Here is a 20,988-nt window from a genome sequence, read left to right as displayed (position 1 = left end):
TAATAATGAGTGTTAACAAGCACTAGTCTCTATCACACTTGAATTATCGCTTTACTGCCAGCTTTACTTCCACCGTTATATAATCTGATATTACATAACAATGTAGAGGATTAGTTGGCCTAAGATTCAAGATTCAAAGAATGTGTTTGTCACATACTGTAGTCATATACTGTATGTGCAGTGAAATGTACGACCTCTCCGAGATCACCAATCGCCCACTATTATACGTAAATATAACATAACAGAGAGCGGTTTAACTCCTACAGATACAACCATAGGCTATAGCAAACTAGAGAAGGTACTAGAAGATAGTGATTTACACTCTGGTGAAGTTTCAAACAGTGGTGTGTTCTAGGTTTTTTCGGAGGGTATACCATAATCATTCCCTGCACACGCGCGACATGCGTAATCACTGAATGAAATGGTTAGTAGAGGTTTTTTTATTTTTTTATTGTTAGCGTAACACACTTATCAGTATGACTATGTAGTTTGTCATAGTGTCATCTACTGCACATCTTAAATCCCAGATTTATCACCTTAAAAAATCCTAACCACAAAACAGAAGAAAAAGTCAACCAAAATAAATGCTACCCACCCCTACCAAAACCCATCTGTAAACTCAGTCATAACCGGCCACTTATACCCCTCTGCTGGAAGGCTGGAGCCAGTCAGCTCCGAGGCACCATTCTCAATCACCTATTCACTCAATCAGCACAACACACCTGCAGCACATCACACCCACCCAGCAGCAGAGAGAACATCATACCCACAGGACAAGAATAAGTCATAAGTCAGTTACCAAACTGGGTCCAAGCACCGGGCAGCATAAAGGGGTAATCCGCCACTGCCCCTACAACCTCAGTGTTGTAACAAATGGACATTCCTGCATGGTATAGATACATGAGCAGATCTATATGCACCACTGTTCTAACACAGTAGCAGTAGTACAATGCATTTTACCGTAACATTTAGTTACGTTAGTCTGTTGTGCGTCCTTAGTCAGCCGTATCACTGCAAGCATGAACATGATAAGAATCCAGTGACACCTCCTTTGTGATGGTATAATTGAATCTGGACGGCTAATAAGATTAGGAGAATCCTATTTGGAAAACAGAGACCCCCTCCTCTTATTTAAGGAGAGGTTAACTTAATGCAGTAGAACCAATGCTCGGAGGGTTGGGGGTTGTGGGGGGGGGGGGGGGGGTAGCCTCTACCACTCTTTCATACTTTCTGGGGGCTAGGCGAGGGTGGGCTGGGAGAGGAAGTCTAATAACAGACACCACTTCTCTTCTTCCCCTCTGGAGCATGAGGAGGGTTTAAGGCTATATTCACTGCTCACTCTGTGCTCCACAGCTGCTCTATATCCCCTTTGTAAACAGCATTCTTTTTTTTTGCATTGACTACCCACCATCGCTCCCTCCTCCTTTCATACAAACAGCCCCCCCCCCCCCTGCCTATCACAGAAATCACCCCTCTCTCCCTCCCCTCTCCTGTCCTGTCCTCTCCTCTCCTCTCCTCTCCTCTCCTCCGTCTCAGACTGGGAGGCTCACAGCACTCTGCCACAGAGTGTGCACAGTGATGGCCAGCGCCTAGCGCGGTAGACTTCAACCGCTTCTTCCCTCACAGACAGCGCTTCCCTTGACAGAGATCACAGCTGACAGTCAGCCACTCTGAAGAGATCAGTAGACAAAAGAGTGAGAGATAGAGTGAGAGATAGAGACGGGGAGGAAGGCATAACGAGAAGGAAAGGGTGATCTGTGGACTATATTCATCAGCCGGCAACCCGAAGAGAAAAACACAGGTTTTGTGAATCAGCAACCTTTGTTTTCACTCCCTGGGTCTATAAAACTGTAGGACCTGCACAATGGAAGAGGACATGGATGAAGGCCAATCTCAGAAAGGTGAGAGAAATATAGGGGTTTATTTCCATCTGTGTAGATGTGACTTGATGCTTTGTCTGTGCGTCAGTTGTGCGCCTGCAAAGACTGTTGTGCAAAATGCAGCCTTTTTTTTCTAATTATAATTTTTCTGAACAGGAGAGCAGCTGTTCGGAGTAATTCCTTTGTCCATTGAGTGTGAGCTCTTGACTGAAGAGCGTGTCCGTGTGTTTTGGTGGCTAGAGGGGTGTGAACTGCGTTGGGGTGGAGGGGGGGGGGGTGGGGGGGGGGCAGACTGTCTTTTGTTTGGGGGTTTCACGCTTGTCGCGGCAGCTGATGAGAGGGAAACACGAACCGAACCCTGTTCTGTTCTCTCTGTGCACGGAGCCTTTGTGTCCAAACTCCCAGATGCCGTACAGTACGTGCACTAATCGTGCACGGTATCGTCCGTGGCACCCTGTGAGGGTTTTGACGCAGGGGGGAGCAGGGGTTCTCTTTCTGTCGTTCAATCAATGGAGGGGAACTGTTTTCTTTGTGCGAAAGTGGGATGCTGTGCTGTTTATGAACACACACCCCCCACCCTCCCCCCTCCCATTCACCCTGCCCTCCATATGAGCTGCTGAGTGTGTCTGATGAGGGCTTCTCCACAGACATGAGGGATTGTTCTGTTTAGCAGCGCGGCAGTGTTTTATATGAAGGTGTTTGATGATCGATATTAAGCATCCAACTCTCCTTCTTCATGTACCCTCGCCTCTCCCTCTGCTTCCATCAGTTTGTGTGAGACAGGGCTTGTTTGTCCCTCTCTCTAACCCTCCCCTCCTTGCTCTCCTCCTCCTCTCCCCCCTCCTTTCCATCTCCCCTCATTTCTTTAAAGACCAGTGTTGCTCTCAGGCAGGGAGGCAGCCAGGGATGGAACAGTTGCCATGGCAGTACCCGACTCCAGTCATTATCTATTCTCTTTTCTCCTGCTCATGACATTTCAGTAGCGTGGGCATAGTTCACGCTACTGAATGAGGGAGCGTGTGTGTGTGTGTGTGTGTGTGTGTGTGTGTGTGTGTGTGTGTGTGTGTGTGTGTGTGTGTGTGTGTGTGTGTGTGTGTGTGTGTGTGTGTGTGTGTGTGTGTGTGTGTGTGTGCGTGCGTGCGTGTGCGTGTGTGTGTGAGAGAGAGAGAGATAAGTTTGAACATGTGTGTGGGGTGCATGTTGAGTATGAATAAGCATGTGCTTGTCCATGGAAGTACTGTAAGTGTGTGTGTGTGTGTGTGTGTGTGTGTGTGTGTGTGTGTGTGTGTGTGTGTGTGTGTGTGTGTGTGTGTGAGAGAGAGAGTTATTATACAGTATAGGTGCATCACCCATGGATACAATGATGTAATGAGACCAGTTCTTTGTGATTTTACAATAAGACAAATAAATCAGTCCAGTTGTGTGCTGTCTTGTACCTGTGGAACAAACACCTGCTGCTGAACCCCTGACAGGAGATTATGACTGAATAGCTCTCAGTCGCCATTACTAGGTGTGTTCACAACCCCCCCCCCCCCCCCCCCCCCGCCCCCCAACCTTCTCCCATTCAGGCACTAGATTTAGTCAGTCGAGGTTATGATGCTCAGCCAACTGAAATAGGCTATCACACAAGCTGCACATGCATCTCAACAGCACGTCCCCTCATTTAAAGCCTGATTTATACTTCATTATGGTAGTGTTGCATGCTGAAAATAGCTGCTCGTTGTGAGCTTGTAGATCTGCTATTGTTGCGTGCGATACCGCTGTACGATGGCGTGTAGAAATGAAGCATTGGCTTGTTAAAATCAACATCCATAATTACCAAGTTGGGCACTCATTCCCTGGCTGTGATCTCCAGTGGTCCCTCTGGCCCAAATATGTCTCTCTGGCAAATCTTGTCTCCTGTCATATCTGGAGGAGATTTTGTTAGCTGTTCATAAAATATGCAGTCATAGCAGCTGGCTGAGAGCGGTGGATTAATGGTGTGTTCATTAATGCACTTCTTGCGGTGAGTCGGCACCATGATGAACTGCATCGGTATTTCCCCGGAAAACAAGGATTTGTTAAGTGCAAGACGTTTTAACCACACTACACTGTGACAAGCCTTATGAAATAATGAACAGCTCATTTGTCTACAAATGATAAAAACTGTGACACCCAGCCCAATCCAAATATATTGCGCAGGTGGAGTTGCATCACTACACTAATGTCTGACTGATGCTGTTTTTGCACACTTAACCTATAAGATTTACCAACAATTTATTACTTTCTAAGAATAAAGTGTATTAATCAGTATTACTACTTGTATTATGCCTTGCATTAATTGTAGCAGTTTGGTGGAGTGTGCCACACCAACATTTAACTGCACATACACGTACTGTATGAGCATGTGACAAATCAAATCTTTGAAAATTGAATCGTGAATCTTGAAATGAGAAGAATATGTTACTACAGAAGGTGACACCCGCCCTGTGTAATGAACAATAAGAGCCTCTCCCTTCATTCGCTATCACTCCCCATCGCTTTGAAAAACTTGAACTAAAGTTGCAATCAGATACAGTGGAAATTTCGCTCAAGGCTTCTTAGAACGTGAGTACAGCCTTCAGACACCCTGGCCTCATATGTTAAATATGTTTAATAACTTCTATGTTTTAAACCACTGTTTCTCAACGTTCTTCAGTGTAGATTGGAGTCACAGAGATAAAAAAACGTCACATCAAATGGGTGTCCTAATGCATATCAAACTGCGGGTCCTTGAAATTAAAAAGGTTGAGAAACAGTGTTTTAAACCCATGTCACTGTGTGTCCTTTCCTCTATACAGCACTTTGTGATGAGAAACATCCTTGACTTGCAGCGGGCCTCTGTACGCTCCACTCGCCCTGCGGGTGACCCATTAATGTCATCAGTAGATTTAGAGTCGCTTTAGTGCCATTAGATCATACGAGGTGCTAATTCGGCAGATTTATTCGTTAATCAGCTGATGGAAGCACAGTTAGGAGTAGATGGGTAGTCTGGAATAAACGAAGGAAGTACTTCATGCTCAGAGGTTCTGTTGTTAGAGAACATGTTGTAGAAGAGGGACACAGGTTCCCTTTCCAGTGGCTTCAACATAACAGGATGACGGGAGATACTGTAGATCACTGATCGCCCGGAACACAGTTAACTTTATTAATCTCCGAAGGGAAATTAAATCCTCATAGCAGCCAGACACGTTATTGACTGGTCTGATATAGCGTGACTAACACCATACATTTTCACAAGCTTTGAGATTTCCTGTCACCTTTTGGCTCATCTTAGGTGTTATTTCAGGCTACCGGATTTGGAAAACCAGTACAAAAAATCATTGCCGGTTTCTTTTTTTTCACTTCCTTTTTTACATTTTTTTTGCTAAATATAATTGTTCCATATTGTCTCTATAGTGACAGTGTGTGTGTGAGATGTCAGACTTTGTAAGAAATAAAATTATGAGGTACTGTTAGTGTGGTTGCTCCTAACTGGGATGTCTCTCTCAACAGTGTGAGGTACTGTCAGTGTGCTTGCTCCTAACTGGGAGGTTTTTCCAGGGCGAGGTGTCAGTGTGGTTGCTTTTAAATGGGATGTCTCTATGAGATGAGGCAGTGTCAGTGTGGTTGCTTTTAACTGGGAGGTCTCTCTGAGATGAGGTACTGTGAGTGTGGTTGCTTTTAACTGGGAGGCATCTCTGCGATAACGTACTGAGGTACAGTGCTCCTATAGTAACTGGGATGTCTCTCCAATAACTTCCCTTTCAGCTCAGTGAATGGAACACAGGATCCCAGCTTTGGCTCTGCTTTTACTGTGAGGAGGCCAGGAATTTGTTCCCTCACTTTATCTCCCTGTACTTGTTCAACAGTGTAAAATCTGTGCTCATTTACTAAATGAAATGAAAAAAAAAAACGTTCCGGGTCGAAAGTTCCCAGTTTGTTTGCATTGTGGTCTCTTGTTGTTACAGTCTCAGTGTGGAGCAGCATGGGACCAGGCAGTGGAAGATAACTCTTATCTAAAAGCTCTGGGCATTGAGCTAAGCAATACCAACAGCACAAACCATTCATTTGTCCATAGCCAGGCCAGTTTTAAAAGCCTGTAAATGTCCCATATTGTTGTTTTCTCCTTATGCCTAATTTATACACGCCAATCTACAAGCTCGCAAATCATGAATCAAGTTTTATAGGCCAGCGGAGGTTAGAGGGTTCTATCTGCTGTCAATGCAGGAAGGAGAGAGAGGGAGAGCAAGTTTTATTGTCTCCAGGGGGAAATGTGTCCTGGGCACAGTGCTATAGTTCAGTGGTTCCCAAACACTGTGCCGAGGCTTGTCCAGGTGAGACATGTCCAGGTGTGGATTTTGTGTCAACCACACATTATTAGTGCAACATATACAACAGGTTATGAATTATCTTTTAATCTACTGCTGCATAGTGTATGCACTCATTTCCCAATACAGAGACAAATTATATACTGTACCCTAAAAAAGATTCAACTTCCAACCAGGCATCCCTTTTTCGGTCATGTCATTATAGGTGAAAATCTTATTTTATTTTCCATAAGCTGACAACGTGTCACAATACAACATGTTGTGAGCTTATAGATTGGCTAATTCCTCTATTTAAAAAAAAAGTGAACGTATGAAATATGGCTCAAGTGATTAAACTGTTTAAAAATTGACGATTACCTGTGTTATAGAGGCTATTTTGCACAGATATGAATAGAGGTGTGCCTTGAGATATTAACTTTGGTGTGCCTTTGGCACAAAACGTTTGAAAACCCCTGCTGTAGTCTGTTACATTATATTTTTAAAAATCACAAAAACATAAGCTAGATAGTTGCTTCACTTAAATGCCTAAAACATAAGAGACTTCTGACTACACGTTTTACATCAGCAAAACGACGGCTTAAAAAAAACGAAACTATAAGAGTTATTAGTGACCTAATTAGTGCATATGTGCTTGTGTATTTATTGCACATTGCACTATTGCAGTAGGATCTTGAGTTTAGCAGCTTGATGAAGGCTGGAACAAAACGAAAGCTTCAAGTGGTTTGAGTTGCACTTTGGCACAGGTTGATGGCAGAGGTTTGTATTCAGAGAATAGGGGATGTTGAGAGTCTGTAATGATTTGTGTTGCTTGTTTAATGGCTGCCTGCCTCATACAGGCTTTTGTATGGGCTTATAGTCTTTCCTCCCTATTACTGTTTTGTGCATTTTCTTAATCACTATAAATATTTATCTTTGTTCTTGTGAAAATGTACTGACATTATCCAACAGTCAGTTAATGATGATGACATCACTGGAAAGAAGCCATATGTAATGGAAATAGACAGGTAGTGGCTTTGTTAAAGTGGTGTTGATGTCAGTGAGTGCACTCGCACCGTCTGTCTTCCTCCGTGAGGCTATAGATACAGGATTATGAGTCAGAGGCGCAGGTGGGCTCTGCTCACTTCAGCTGCTGGCCAAATAGCTGTGTGCACACTCTGAGCCAAAGGAGCCATCCGGGACTCGAACCAACGTCCTGCGGTACCACACACTGAGTTGAGCTATAAACCTGCATTGACTGACAGTTTACACAGACCTCCCAGCTGGTTGTGGAGCGTGTAAAATGAAGCCGTTCCGGGATTGAATTCTCTGTTATAATAAATACATTTTCATGACTGATATGAAAGTTTCAGCATAGAGATATCAAAACAGTGTTTGTTTTCAGTGAAAAGAAAAAGCATTCACAAAAATCGTCTCCCTGTTGCTTTTAACCTGTGGTATTCACAAGTCTGACCGTAAATAAAGACATAAAAGTAGCCTACATTGCGGAATTGCCTAATTAGGGACGTTTACAGATTGTGCTAAAACGGTTAATTAATATTGCCCAGGTCTATAATGACACAAGTAACGCCTCCGCTTCTGTTCAAACTGAATGGAAAAAAGACACCTGTTAGCGTTTCTTGCGCCAAGAGGCCACTCTGCAAGTCATCACCGTGCCCCTTCTGCTTCAAGGGTTCCATCAAGGTATTAGCAAGACATGCTGGGATAACATGATGATATTGGATAGTGTCTTATACACACTCAAATCCAGTGTGTTCATTTAATCCTGGGAGTGCAAAAATGGGCCCATATTGCGGGGTGTATCTCATTCAACATTATTACTGTTTGCATGTTAAAACCTTGTGGGAAAATTATACAGAATTCCATAAGCAGAAAATCAGCTTGTATTGTTCAACCTTCAGGACTGCTATGTTTGAGGTGTACTACTGTATTCAACCAACAGTCCACCATTGAGACATCATGTCTGTTCCGTGCTCTTTAAAACCTTCAATGTCACGTTTACGTAGAGGTTAAGACACAGTATATCATGTAAGCTTCATGAAAAGTCGCTTTGGATTTAGACAATCTAGCTTCTGCTACACAGTAAACGTCAACTTTCAAATGTATTTATCCCCAGAGTGCAGTTGGTCTTGCATCAAGATAATAATGTATACCGCGTACTGACGAATAGAAGCCAATTACATAAAATACAAAAGGCCTGCATAAGTGGGGGTGGGGTGGGGGGCCTGAATATAGCAGACTCAGGGGAAACAGTGGTCTCAGGTTGACCTTCCCAATCCTAAAAATCACATTAAATAATAAAAAGCTGAATACCAGAATAAAGTGCTGAACAAAGTGCTGCATACAAGTATAAAGTGCTGAGTTTCAGGACTACCCAACAGTTAAAAGATCAACATCAATATAAATACAACTCTTGTGGTCAGGGTACAAAACCACAACCCTCTCTCTCTCGCTCTCTCTCGCCTATTGTTCTGATCCTCATTCGCCCCCAGTCTACTGGGTGTTGAGGGAGTTCCTCCAATTGTTTCTGCAGGGTTTTCCAGGGCTATTAGTGCAATACTTTTGAAGGTTTTCTCATTGTTCCGAGTAGAATGACTCAGCGGCCAGAGTGAAGACTGAGGACATGGGATAACAGGTGTTGAAAACATAATGTCAGACGAGGACATTCCAGGGGAGCCTCTCTAGTCTCTACCCCATATGCCTCATGATAAATATTACAAATCAGGCTTTACAAAGGTCTGATCCTGAGAACCTCATAAATGCATACATCTGAGTCTGCTTGGATCTCTTACGGTAATAGTCTCTTACTGTTGATAAACTGTGCACATATTATCCTACCCACTGTTAAAGGCCGGTTGACGAGTTGGCACTGTACATATATCAGTCTCATATTCACTATAACAGTCTGGACATAATATATTCGTTGGGGATGGATGTACATTCATGCATAGATTCACTGGTGATAGATTGTACATTTATACTATTTATTGATAGAATATACAACTCAGTCAGACGTCCATGTGTGTCCAAAGTCTATTTTATTTTATTTCTTTATTTTTGATTTATCTTACACTTATCTCTCTACTCTTACCCGTCCTGTGTTTCACGATTACTGCTGTTGCTGCTAATTTCCCTGTGGGGATTAATAAAGGCTCATCTTATCTTATCTTATGAAAGCAATATGTCCCAGATGATGCACAGAAAACACACTGCATGTTCTGCTTTTGGGCTTTCAAACGCTGTTTAATACTTTGTTTGGGCCTATGACGTAATTATTTATGATATTTGATATTTGCCTTTTGGAGAGTGTGGTGGGATATATGTAGGATTGTAGGTTGGGTTTTCCATTGACAACTGTCAGTGAAACTAGATTTTCAGGCCGCTATGCAGCTTTCAAATCTAGTCCTATATTGCGCTGACCAGATCAGTGGTCAAGTGGTCACGTCCACCCTCCGTAAATACAGTATTATTTCCCATCAGCAGTTTCGTTTTGATATTCATAATAAAAAGCCCCTTTCATTTTCACTCCTTGTGTCTAGAATGGATCTAACTCTCCTTAATGGTAGCAGCTATAGGGCTCAGGAGATGGATATTGTATACTGAATAGGCTACATTACAACACTAATAATTAGTGTTGTAATGTATTAATTGTTATCCAGTGGCCTAAAGGTCTGATCCTAGAATTGCGAAGTATTTAATGAATTTGACCCAATATGAAGTGAGCTGTAACATAACATGCAATGATGATTCAAGGATTATATATTATGATATGAATCATAGCCGTGATCTAATCATGAAACAGGGATAGGTGAAAAGATAATCTGTCGTCTGTTAGCCTATGGCACAATGGACCTAAATTACCAGAGAACAATCCCAAATAACAAGACTTCAATAAGAATCCTGAATAGGCTGACATAGTATGTAACAGAAAAATATATCAAAAATGGTTTTGGATGAATGATATCATGTTAAAATACATGTAAGAGTGACAAAGGACCCACATGTCAAAAAAGGCTGGTATGGCCCTTTAACCACTTAGTACAACCTATACTTCATTGACTGGAAGCCCCCAGGGGTCTACAGTATATACTAGTCTCCCTCCTTTTCTCCGTATGCACCAAATCTCTTTGCCAAAAATAGATCTACAAGCTCACAACGCATCATAGATAGTCTATTTTCGAGTCTGCGAATGTTCGCCCCCCCCCCCAGAATAGGGACGCGAGGGTTCAAGTGGTTAAGTGAAAGAAAAAGAGACTCCTTCATGTCTTTACATTAGTGACATGTCACTCCGGCCGCCTGGACTTAAGAGAGCTCAGACAAAAGACACATCCATGCTCAGTCGTCACACGCAGAGGTTCAGAGCGCTCCGTCTCTCCGAGGGAGGAAGAGGGGGGGAAAAGGAAAGTAAAAAAAAAAGAGAGCGAGAGAGAGAGAGAAATGAGGCTAAGTCTTTTCTGCCTTGGCCCGTGCAACGTTCGTTCCTGGGACCGTGGGGCTAATCTGTGTAATGTGTCTGCCTCACTATTGTCCCAGTGAATTTGTTGACGTACGCTAAGTGGGTCACAGTGCTGAAGTAGCCCGGCCTATTCTCGTCCTGTTCCACGCTGTGGTTGACATGGCAACCATAGTGGTTGATTAAACACGCGCTGAGGAGATAGATGTTTGTGTGTGTTGGGGGGTATACTTGAAAAAGAACCTGCTTGCTTCAGGGGAGGGGAGGTGGAGGGGTTATAGGGAAGCACAGAGACTGAGCACTCGTACTTTAACACACACACACACACACACACACACACACACACACACACACACACACACACACACACACACACACACACACACACACACACACACACACACACACACACACACACACACACACACACACACACACACACATCCCCCACTGCTCTCTCTCTCTCACCCAACCCCCATCTGGGAGTCTTGGGATCCAATAAAGATCAGCTGTGCATCTTTTGGCTGTGATTGGTGTTGTGGTTTGAGAAAACGTATAACTGACGCTTGTCACTGAATCTCTCTCCCTCTCTCTCTGTTAATTTATGTTGCTTGACTCATTCGCTTTGATCATAACATTAGAGGCAGTGGTTCTATTGGTATGTTGGAATGTTACATGAACCGTTAACTGAAGCATGTATGTACTTATAGGTCAAAGTCATAGAGGAGTATTCAGTCTGTGGTCATGGTAACCCTAAGGACAACAGGGATTCAAAGACAGTACCTCAATGAGCAGATCATCTCTATCTGTTTTACTTGGAGGCAGTGCTGGCCAGTATAGGAAGTACAAGTGGTGTCTGTACAATATTTACGGAACAAAGGTTAAGGCTGCGATCTGTAACTTATTTTAATGACTAAAGTAAGTTACTTACTTAGAGGTTGGAGGTGGTCTCCCTGCTATCCCATTGACACATTAGACCATTGTGTCAGGACACCTACTGGTAGACTGGTAGAAGTCTGCTTAATGTGCTTAAGCTCATAAGCACAACCGCTCCCTGGGCCATGAAGCAGGGCTTCTGTCTTGATAGAGTAGTAAAAGTTCCCAGTTCAAATCCCGGATAGAGTGAAACTTACAGATTGCAACTTTAATGTTGTCATATTATCAAATGTTCTTTAAACTTCCCTAATTACACAGCTGCACAATGTATATGTCCTTGTCCTAACTATTTACTGATATCATACTATATTTTTCAATATCTTGAAGGGATAGTCACCCAAAAAAATTGCCCATGGAGACTTGAATGCATGGATATTTTTTGTCGCATTCCTAAGCCAATAATTTGAGGACCAGCGGAGCGGTAGGCGGCGGTTCCGGTCGGACACTCAAAGGAGACTCTTTGTGTCTCCTATACCAGAACCGCTGCCGGTCATCAAATTATTGGCTTAGGAAAGTGACAAAAACAATAAAATATCCATGAATTCAAGTCTCCATGGGGTGACTAATAGATAGAAAAAAAAGGTCATTTTGAGGGTGAACTATCTCTATAAAATGGACGTCGTTTTCATATTGTTCATACATTTTACTCAGACCTACTTTTAGCTACAGTACATATACCGTAGCTCTCCTTTGCAACGTTTGCACTACTTATACAACTAAAAATATCTCCACTCAGAAGAGGACTCTGGGTAATGTTACCCCTATTATGTTATAGATGTGCTAAAGAGTGCTTTAGAAACTTTAAACGTGGGGTCCGGGGACCCCCAGAGGTCCTTGAGGCGTGTTCCAGCAGGGGGTCCCCAGTCAAATTAGAAACTCCCTGTGGTTTTAATCGTTAGGGTCCGGGGACCCCCAGAGGTCCTTGAGGGGTGTTCCAGGGGGTCCCTGGCCAAATCAGTAGTAATTGAATTAAACTATAATTCAATTGGAATAATTACAATACCAAAACAAATGAAATATCACCACTGTGAATCTACTGTATTTGTCATATCAAATTTAAAGAGTTAAATTTAAAACCAAAACATTCTGTCTTACCAGTGGGTCCCTAGGACAGAACCATGAAATGGGGGTCCATGGCCTCATTTTGGGGGCCTACGAAATTATGAAGTCTGAAAACCCATCATCGTCTCCATCTCCCTGTCTCTCTCTCTCTGCCCCTCCTCCTCCCTTCCCCCTCCCTACTGGCCCTAATGACATGTTAGCCTGTTAGCATGGATTAAGGTGGCTACTAATTGTCTCCGCCAGGCCGAAGGCGTATGTTTTACCCTCCGTCCATCCGTCCGTGTGTCCGTCCGTGTGTCCGTCCGTGTGTCCGTGTGTGTGTCCGTCCTGTCTGTGTGTTAGCAGCTAATCTCCGGCACTATTGGCCCGGTCACTCCGAAACTGTGCACACACACTCCCTGGATGCCAATTCAAAACCTCTGCCCCATTTTTTTCACATGGGCCTGTTATAGCGCCACCAGGAGGCCGATTTGTGCAAAACCCATATTTTTACATTACTCCTACAGATTTTATCCAAACGTCATGCAAATCGGTACACAGTATCCCTATAGTCATGTGATCAACACGGATCTGTCCGATTTCCCATATTCCATCCTCATTGCCTATGGTTGGCTTCCAAAGTTTGCAGGATTGGTCCGTTTTGAACAAAAAGCCTCAAACTATGCATGCAGCTTGCGATTTCCGTGAAATTTCACACGCACATTCCCACTAGGCAGAGGAAGAAATGCCACCCTTTTCACATTGGCCTGTTATAGCGCCACTAGCAGGTCTAATTTAGCAAAACACATTTTTGGAACAAAATGCCTCAAATCATGAATGCAGTGTCTGATTGCCGTGAAAGACCTAAGAATAAATGGCAACCTTTTCACTTTGGCCTATTATAGCGCCACCAGGAGGCCAGAATAACGTACCTGACCTGGCGGAGACCTGTGCTCCGAGGAGCACTTTTTCTAGTTTGTGCTCATCTCATACAGCAGACCTGCTGTCTCCAGAAGGATGTAGGCAGATGTTAGTCAGCACAGAGATCTCTAAAGGAGCACATCACCCATTTTCTAAATTATATTCATATTGGTCCTCGCTAATGCTTATTATAGCATTTCTGTCTACTCACACTACTGTCTCAGAGGAGGGTGACGATTTCAAACACGATTTCAATTATTCTTCTATTTCAACATGCTAACCTTCCAGTAAGAGAAAGGCTGTATAGTTTCTATTAGCCTGGAATCCCCATTGATGATGTCATTGGTAGGCAGGTTTCTGAACTGTCCATAGCCCACAAATAGGTGGAGCCCTGGAGGACCCTGGTCAATTAGCCTACCCTATATTAAGTGTAACTTGACTGATGCAGTGCTGCTACACTACATGCATGTAAAACGTAAAAGAATATGGTCATTATAATTTTTACTTTTTAAAAATAAAAGCATGTCACTATCATGGTCAAATCAACAATCAAAGTCAACAATTTGCCATGGACATGGACACATTGGATTACAGCTATTAAGTGCATTTCTTTAGCCATGTGAGCCTGAAGCCATCATCCATGAATGATTACACAAATCAATCATAACTCCATAAACTCCATAAACGTTCAGGACATATGTGATGCCAGCCTTGCCCGGCTATCTTTTTTTAAACATGGTAGCACAGGACACAGAGTGAGTAGACAGAAATTGTGCCCGCTCATTCTGAGCATCAATGAGGACCAATTATATGAAGATAAGGTTGAAAATGGGTGAAGTACTCCTTTAACACTGATCTCTGGTCAAGAACACAGAAGAGGAATAGAGTAGAGAGTCGGAAGTGAAAGGGTGTGTGCTGATGCCTAAAAGTGTATGTGAGTTGGCGTGAGAGAGTGTGTACGCGTGCATGTGTGTTCCTGTCGGACGTGACGGTGACAGATGGAGCGAGGTGGGAGGTGGGCGGTTCTGGGTGGATGGGGGGTCGTCCTCTCTCTTTATGGCAGAGAGACGCCGTCTGTTGATTGGAGCATGGAGGAGGTTCGGGGTCATGGGTAAATTACAGCCTGAGTAAAAAGAAAAAGAAGCTTTTCGTGATGGGGATAAAATATTTATTTTAACCAGTTGAACCCCAGCATCCATCTGGGGGGGGGGTGGGGCATTAGCCAAAAATAGCAGATCTACAAGCTCATGGGGGAAAAGCGGTCCAAGTACATAGCCAACTCAGGACAGGACTGTTTTACGAAGTCTAGAGTGTTTAAGTGCAAAAGCTTCATCATCCGTTGTCGTCACTCAGCATTCATGCCATGGACTAATCCCTCTATTGCCAGATTTGACTTAGTTGGTTTATTAATTTAGTAAATTATTACAGACATCTTTCAAACTGCTTCGCTGGCAGCTAATTTACACGCTGTATGGACATGCAGATTAGTGTCCGTCTTTAGTCAACTGTGGGTTTGTCTGTCTATAAAGCATATTAAAATTACAAGAGAAATTCTCCATCACAAATTGGTCTGAAATAAACATATTTTTTATTTTTTTTTACCAGAGAACATCAAAATAGCTCCTCGTTATATCCTGTGTGATTGTTAAAGGGATAGTTCACCCAAAAATAAATTAGTCACCCCATGAGGACTTGAATTCATGGATATTTTTTTATTTTGTCACATTCCTAAGCCAATAATTTGTTGACCAGCGGACCGGTAGGCAGCCGTTCCGGTAGGAGACACAAAGGAGACTCTTTGTGTCCTACCGGAACCGCTGCCAGAAAAAGTGCTCCTCGGAGCACAGGTCTCCGCCAGATCAGGTAGGTTATTGTGCCCTCCTGGTGGCGCTATAATAAGCCAATGGAGATAATAGAGATACTGTGTGTACCGTGTATTTGCGTGATGTTTGGATAAAATCTGTAGGAGTAATATTAAAAAAAATGTTTTGCACAAATCGGCCTCCTGGTGGCGCTATAACAGGCCCATGTGAAAAATGCATGGCAGAGGTTCTGAATTGGCATCCAGGGAGTGTGTTTCACAGCGAGCGTGCCAACGGTGCCGGAGATTAGCTGTTCACAGACAGATGGACACACGGACACACACACACACACGGACGGACGGACAAGGGGTAAAACATACTCTCTCGCCATGCCTTTCGGCCTGGCGGAGACAAATATCCATTAATTCAAGTCTCCATGGGGTCACTAATCGATAGGAAAAAAGTCATTTTGAGGGTGAACTATCCCTTTAAAGAATCAGAACAAATGCTACCTCTACATGTATATGGGAGCTTGTATTAGTCATCAGACTTCCACCAAGTCAATTAGGCCAACCTTTCAACCGGAGTGACCGTGGAGTCAATACATTGAAACAGACCATGTTCTACAACCATGCTACAAACTGCATGGGCGAGGTAGAATTGAATCGCATCGACTACTTATGAACCACACATCTTTCATCTTTATCACAGGTAATGTCATACTAATGCAGAAAGCCATAAATAATGAATGCTAGAGGCTTGTGCTTGACTGAGCTTTGCTGCACGCTAAATTATGAATCAAGCGCCCAGCAGCTCCCTCTGTCAATTCTCACCAGCTCTTGTCATTTTTCACCAACTCCCATCTGGCAGAGTGAGTTAAGATCAATGTTGAGCTACAGAGAGAGAGAGAGACCTGCAAGGTATAGGCTGCTCACTACAGACACCTGAAACTCAATCAAAGCTGTAGAAACCAATACAAATCATAGATCTATACTGCAATACTGGTGGTTTGGTAGGTTTTTGCTTCCAAAGTCATCATCATATACTGTAGAAGTCACATGTGTGGTACAAGTTTGACAAATATTAACGATTATGTGAAATGAAAATACTTTTTGAGCAAACAGATGATAACATGCTGCGCGCACACACACACACACACACACACACACACACACACACACACACACACACACACACACACACACACACACACACACACACACACACACACACACACACACACACACACACACACACACACACACACACACACACACACACACACACACACCCTGACTAATGCATCCATTGCTTAACTGGTTGTCATACATCATGTGCTGCCATGTGACCAGACACAATTTCCGTTCACAACATTTAGAACAGAACTAATCAATAAACTATCACCCTCCTTCCTCTAATCCTCTCTTCTTCCATTCCTCCCTCTCTTCCCCGGATCTTTATCCTGCGCCGTTTCCATGGAGACTACACATTTCCTTCGAGCCGACGCTCAGACGCAGTGTTATTATTATGATTGTGCTTCAAGTGTGTGATCCATAACGACTTGTCTGGTGATAAAATATCTGCGACATATCACGCAAATAAAATAATGTAATTTCAAATTAACAGAGATGATTAGTCTTATCTCACCCTAGTGGCAATTAGCTCCCTTTCCCCTCCTATATGCAGTAATGGCAGCTGCCTATTGATTGCAGGCAGTGGGAGTGTTCTCCATCAAAGCTACAGCCGCAACCACAGTTTCATTACATGCAACGAGCGATTGAATTCCATGGCTAGGATGGACAGAGTATTACTGTTTCAGACTCAGGCAATGCAACACTCAAATGCTGTTATTCAAGCACTAGAGGAAGATGTAATGACAGGTCTGCCACTAGAATGCAAATTACACCAGTCTGTATGGTAGAGTACGTTAATACAATATAAGTAGCACATCTTCAGTGGTTGGAGGTGGTCTCCCTCCCTACTCTTCCATTGATAAACTAAGACCTTGATATTACTGGTTCACAATGTCAATAAAGTTATTTGAAGCACCAGATTGTACACTAGATACGCCGCCATCATTATTGTAGAATTTTTTTTGCAAGAGACAACAGTTTAATGATTGAATTTGCCTTCCTGTGCAGTAGTCTCCACTTACAGTATGTAAAGCTACAATATACACCTCTGCACATGATGACACCGTGGCAGTCAGCTCTCTCATCATGTCATTGTCAATGACCCTTTCATTTCATTTCTTTGAATTTCATATCAACCTCAGTATGAGGCTGATATGAAACCCTGAAATCAAATAACAAGAGACTGTTCCTATCAAGAATTAAAGTGGGGGTGATTTGAGTTTCTCTGAGATAAAAAATCTTCACCGCAAAGGATTAGAAAGGCCTTGGGGTCTTTTTACACAGTAAAATTCTCAGTGTTAATTTAACTCAAAGGGATATGTGTACACTCTCTGTGTTAAATGAATGCTGAGCATTTTACTGTAATTATGGGGAAAAAAGGAGGACATGGATCTGGGAGAAAAGAGAGCAGCTGTGATTGGCTTTCCTGCTTTCCTCTGCTGGCACTGCAGCATGTACAGCTGTGATTGGCTCTGCTGCTTTCCTCTGGCCACACTCACTGCAGCATGGACAGCCCCTGTCATCGCCTGCTCCCAGACGCAGGCGATAAGGTTGATTAAATGGACCTACTGTACAGACTTTCTTCTTGGCAGAGAGATTGAATAAGTAATGATTACCCCTCCCTCGACCACCAGCAATGAGCTGTCCTCCTACACAGTGGCCAACAGTAGAAGACTGTGGTTGTACTGGGCAGCTCTCACTGGCCAACAGTAGAAGTCTGTGGTTGTACTGGGCGGTTTCCAGTGGTCAACAGTAGAAGAGTGTGGTTACACTGGGATGCTCCCAGTGGCCAGTAGAACACTATGGTTGTATTGGGCAGCTCTCAGTGGAGAACAAAACACAGGGAGTCTAATAAGTACTTTTTGTGTGCAGTTTGTTAATGAAGTCACACAAATCACACAGCCACACTATACAGGCTGCTTGTGTGCATGTCAGTTAGGAGACAGTCTACACCTGGTTTGGCCAAATGGAAATCATCTATAAGAACCAACGTGCTTCTCATGAATAATGTTAGCATAACTAACAGATTCACTTGCGGGGAGAAGCGGTTGTACAGGGCAGCTCCCAGTTGCCAACTGTAGAAAAACATGTGGATGTACTGGGCAGGTAGGCCCCAGTTACCAACAGTAGAAGCCTGTGGTTATAATTATGTTAATTCAGTCCCAGTGTGAATGTGTGGTGTCAGACTGTATGTCTATACATTGTATCTGTATTCTTATCTCTACTTTTACCTGTACCTCTGCTATCCGGAGATCCATGCTTACTGCTGTTGCTGCTATGACACCTGAATTAACCCACAGGGTTAGCTTACTGGGCATCTCCTAGTCACCATCAGTAGAAAGATAGATAGATACAGTAGACAGACCTTAATTAATCCAGAGGGAAATTCAGTTGTCAAAGTAGTACCACAGTAGGGATGAAATAAAAATACAGGTATGGGTAGAGAAGTAGTAACACTAGTTAACAAAAGGGTAAAAAAGGCAGTATAAGAATGATCAACATCCGACCTGGCCTAGAAGTCAGTGGTTGTAGTGGACTGGGGTGAATCTCTACACTATAAGCACTGCAGTAAAAGAGCATGTGTGTCAGCAATCCTCACTTGGATAAAGATTTTTAAAAAAAGAAGTGGGGAAGCCGCTGAGCAGACGGCTTTGTGACGACACGGTCTGCAGCTGTATTACATCTGCCAGGATGCAGATAATCTGGGCGAACCCCAGGCAGGGGTTGTGAACAGCAGCGAGTGTCTGAGCCTCATGTCTGATTTACAGTTGGCCGCACAGCCGGGTTGAGCACTGAAAATAGCCGATCTTGTAGATCATTACTATTTCCGGTGCTGATACCAAGTATTGTATAAGACTACTTGATATTCAAGTCAGGGCAAAGGAAGGCAGAGAGCAGGAGGAAGGACGAGGGATGCCCCTCTAGTTTTGTGATGCAGGTGTGAAGCAGGCAAGCCGGTGTCCATGAAGGAAACGAGGCTGATAACAACCATGATGAGTGATAATGAGCCCCCACTGTGTGGTCGACAGAGGACAGGCGATGCAAATTCATTTAATCAAAGGGGAATTCTGTTGGCGATGTAAAGGCTTTCTGTGGTACTATGAGCGTGAAATTACACTTCTGCATTTCGTTAGCCGACTTTATTGATGTGGGGGACTGTGTTTTGCAGTGCAGTGAGCATTTGTATACAGGAAAATGGCCCTCCCTTTGCAAATGTCTCTCGAAGGGATCGGGTTTGTCATTTGATTCCCACTCAGATCAGCTTGTAAATTGTGTCTGGTGGCTGTCAAATGAACTGCAGTTGAGTTGATGTTACTCTGACTGACAGAGAATCCTCTTCCCAAACACACCACACATGCAGACAATAGATACACAGTCACACATATGGTTGAACACCCAAGAGAGAGTATGCAATCAATTTAAGCAATTTAAGACAGCACATGCAAAACACTTGCATGCACTCGGGCACACACACGCACACGCACACACGCACACGCACACGCGCACACACACACACACACACACACACACACACACACACACACACACACACACACACACACACACACACACACACACACACACACACACACACACACACACACACACACACACACACACACACACACACACACACACACGACAATATGCCAACAGATTGAAGCCAGCTCTGAGCGGAGATTAGTCACCTTAAGGGGCACCACAAACAGGAAGCCAGGCTAAGCAGAGTGGGATCAAAGTCCAGGTTCGGAGTTCAACACTCTTTCCGTGTTAAATGTCAAGAGGAGGTGTGTAGGGCTTACATGGGCTTACAGTATTTACTAAGGAGGAACACACTAAACCTTTACCATGTGCTAATATTAAGGAGCGCAACTGGACCAAAATATGTGATTGATTTACTATGACCTCCCATTCAAATAACATCAAACACAATTTGCCAATTAGAACAGTGGAGGCACTAACTTATCTCATAATAAGCAATGGCGAGGACAGATTCATTGTAAGATACCATCATCTACTCGCTCTGTGTCTCAGAGCTGGGCTGTGGACAATTCAGAAACCTTTCCAGGAAGACAAAGGCTGTAGTTTCCATTAGTTTGAATGGGTGAAGTGCTCCTTTAAAAATTGTTCCTACGAAATGCTTTGAGTAGTGTATCAAACTGTGTGGTTTTTATTAAAGGGACACCGTCACAATTTTCAACATTATCTCTCTGCATATTTGTTGTAGAGCTAATGTTTCATTGGCAGTCATAAAACTGTACAGTATTCTGCGCATTTCTGAAATGCCGCTTAAGTTGAACTGGAAAGTTTACTCCAGTGATGTCAGTGTGGTCAAATCCATGAATGTAACATCAACAACCCTTACTTCCTGGTTCTTAGCCGCCACACTCTGTAACCACAACTTTGTCCTTGTTCACTGTGATCTTGACAAAAAATATGAATGAGTTTGATGTAATGTCAACCATAGACTGTATGGGCGTGTCAGTTTGATTCTTG

At 43.4% G+C, this 20,988-nt stretch overlaps 1 protein-coding gene across 1 annotated transcript in view; it reads left to right on the top strand.

Annotated features, from left to right (window-relative positions):
• Window positions 1-1,543: 1,543 nt before the first annotated feature.
• gpm6aa (glycoprotein M6Aa) overlaps window positions 1,544-20,988 on the top strand; it is a 31,768-nt gene continuing 12,323 nt past the window's right edge. The window contains exon 1 of the mRNA XM_084041275.1: window positions 1,544-1,901. Coding sequence (XP_083897401.1) covers window positions 1,865-1,901 — 37 coding nt within the window. The 5' untranslated portion in view covers window positions 1,544-1,864. The remainder of the gene's footprint in view (window positions 1,902-20,988) is intronic.

Source organism: Gymnoscopelus microlampas (assembly GCF_963454915.1).
Source record: "Gymnoscopelus microlampas genome assembly, chromosome: 18".
Classification (NCBI taxonomy): Eukaryota; Metazoa; Chordata; class Actinopteri; order Myctophiformes; family Myctophidae; genus Gymnoscopelus; species Gymnoscopelus microlampas.
Note: the sequence above shows the minus strand (reverse complement) of the source record. Positions and strands in the feature narration are given on the sequence as shown.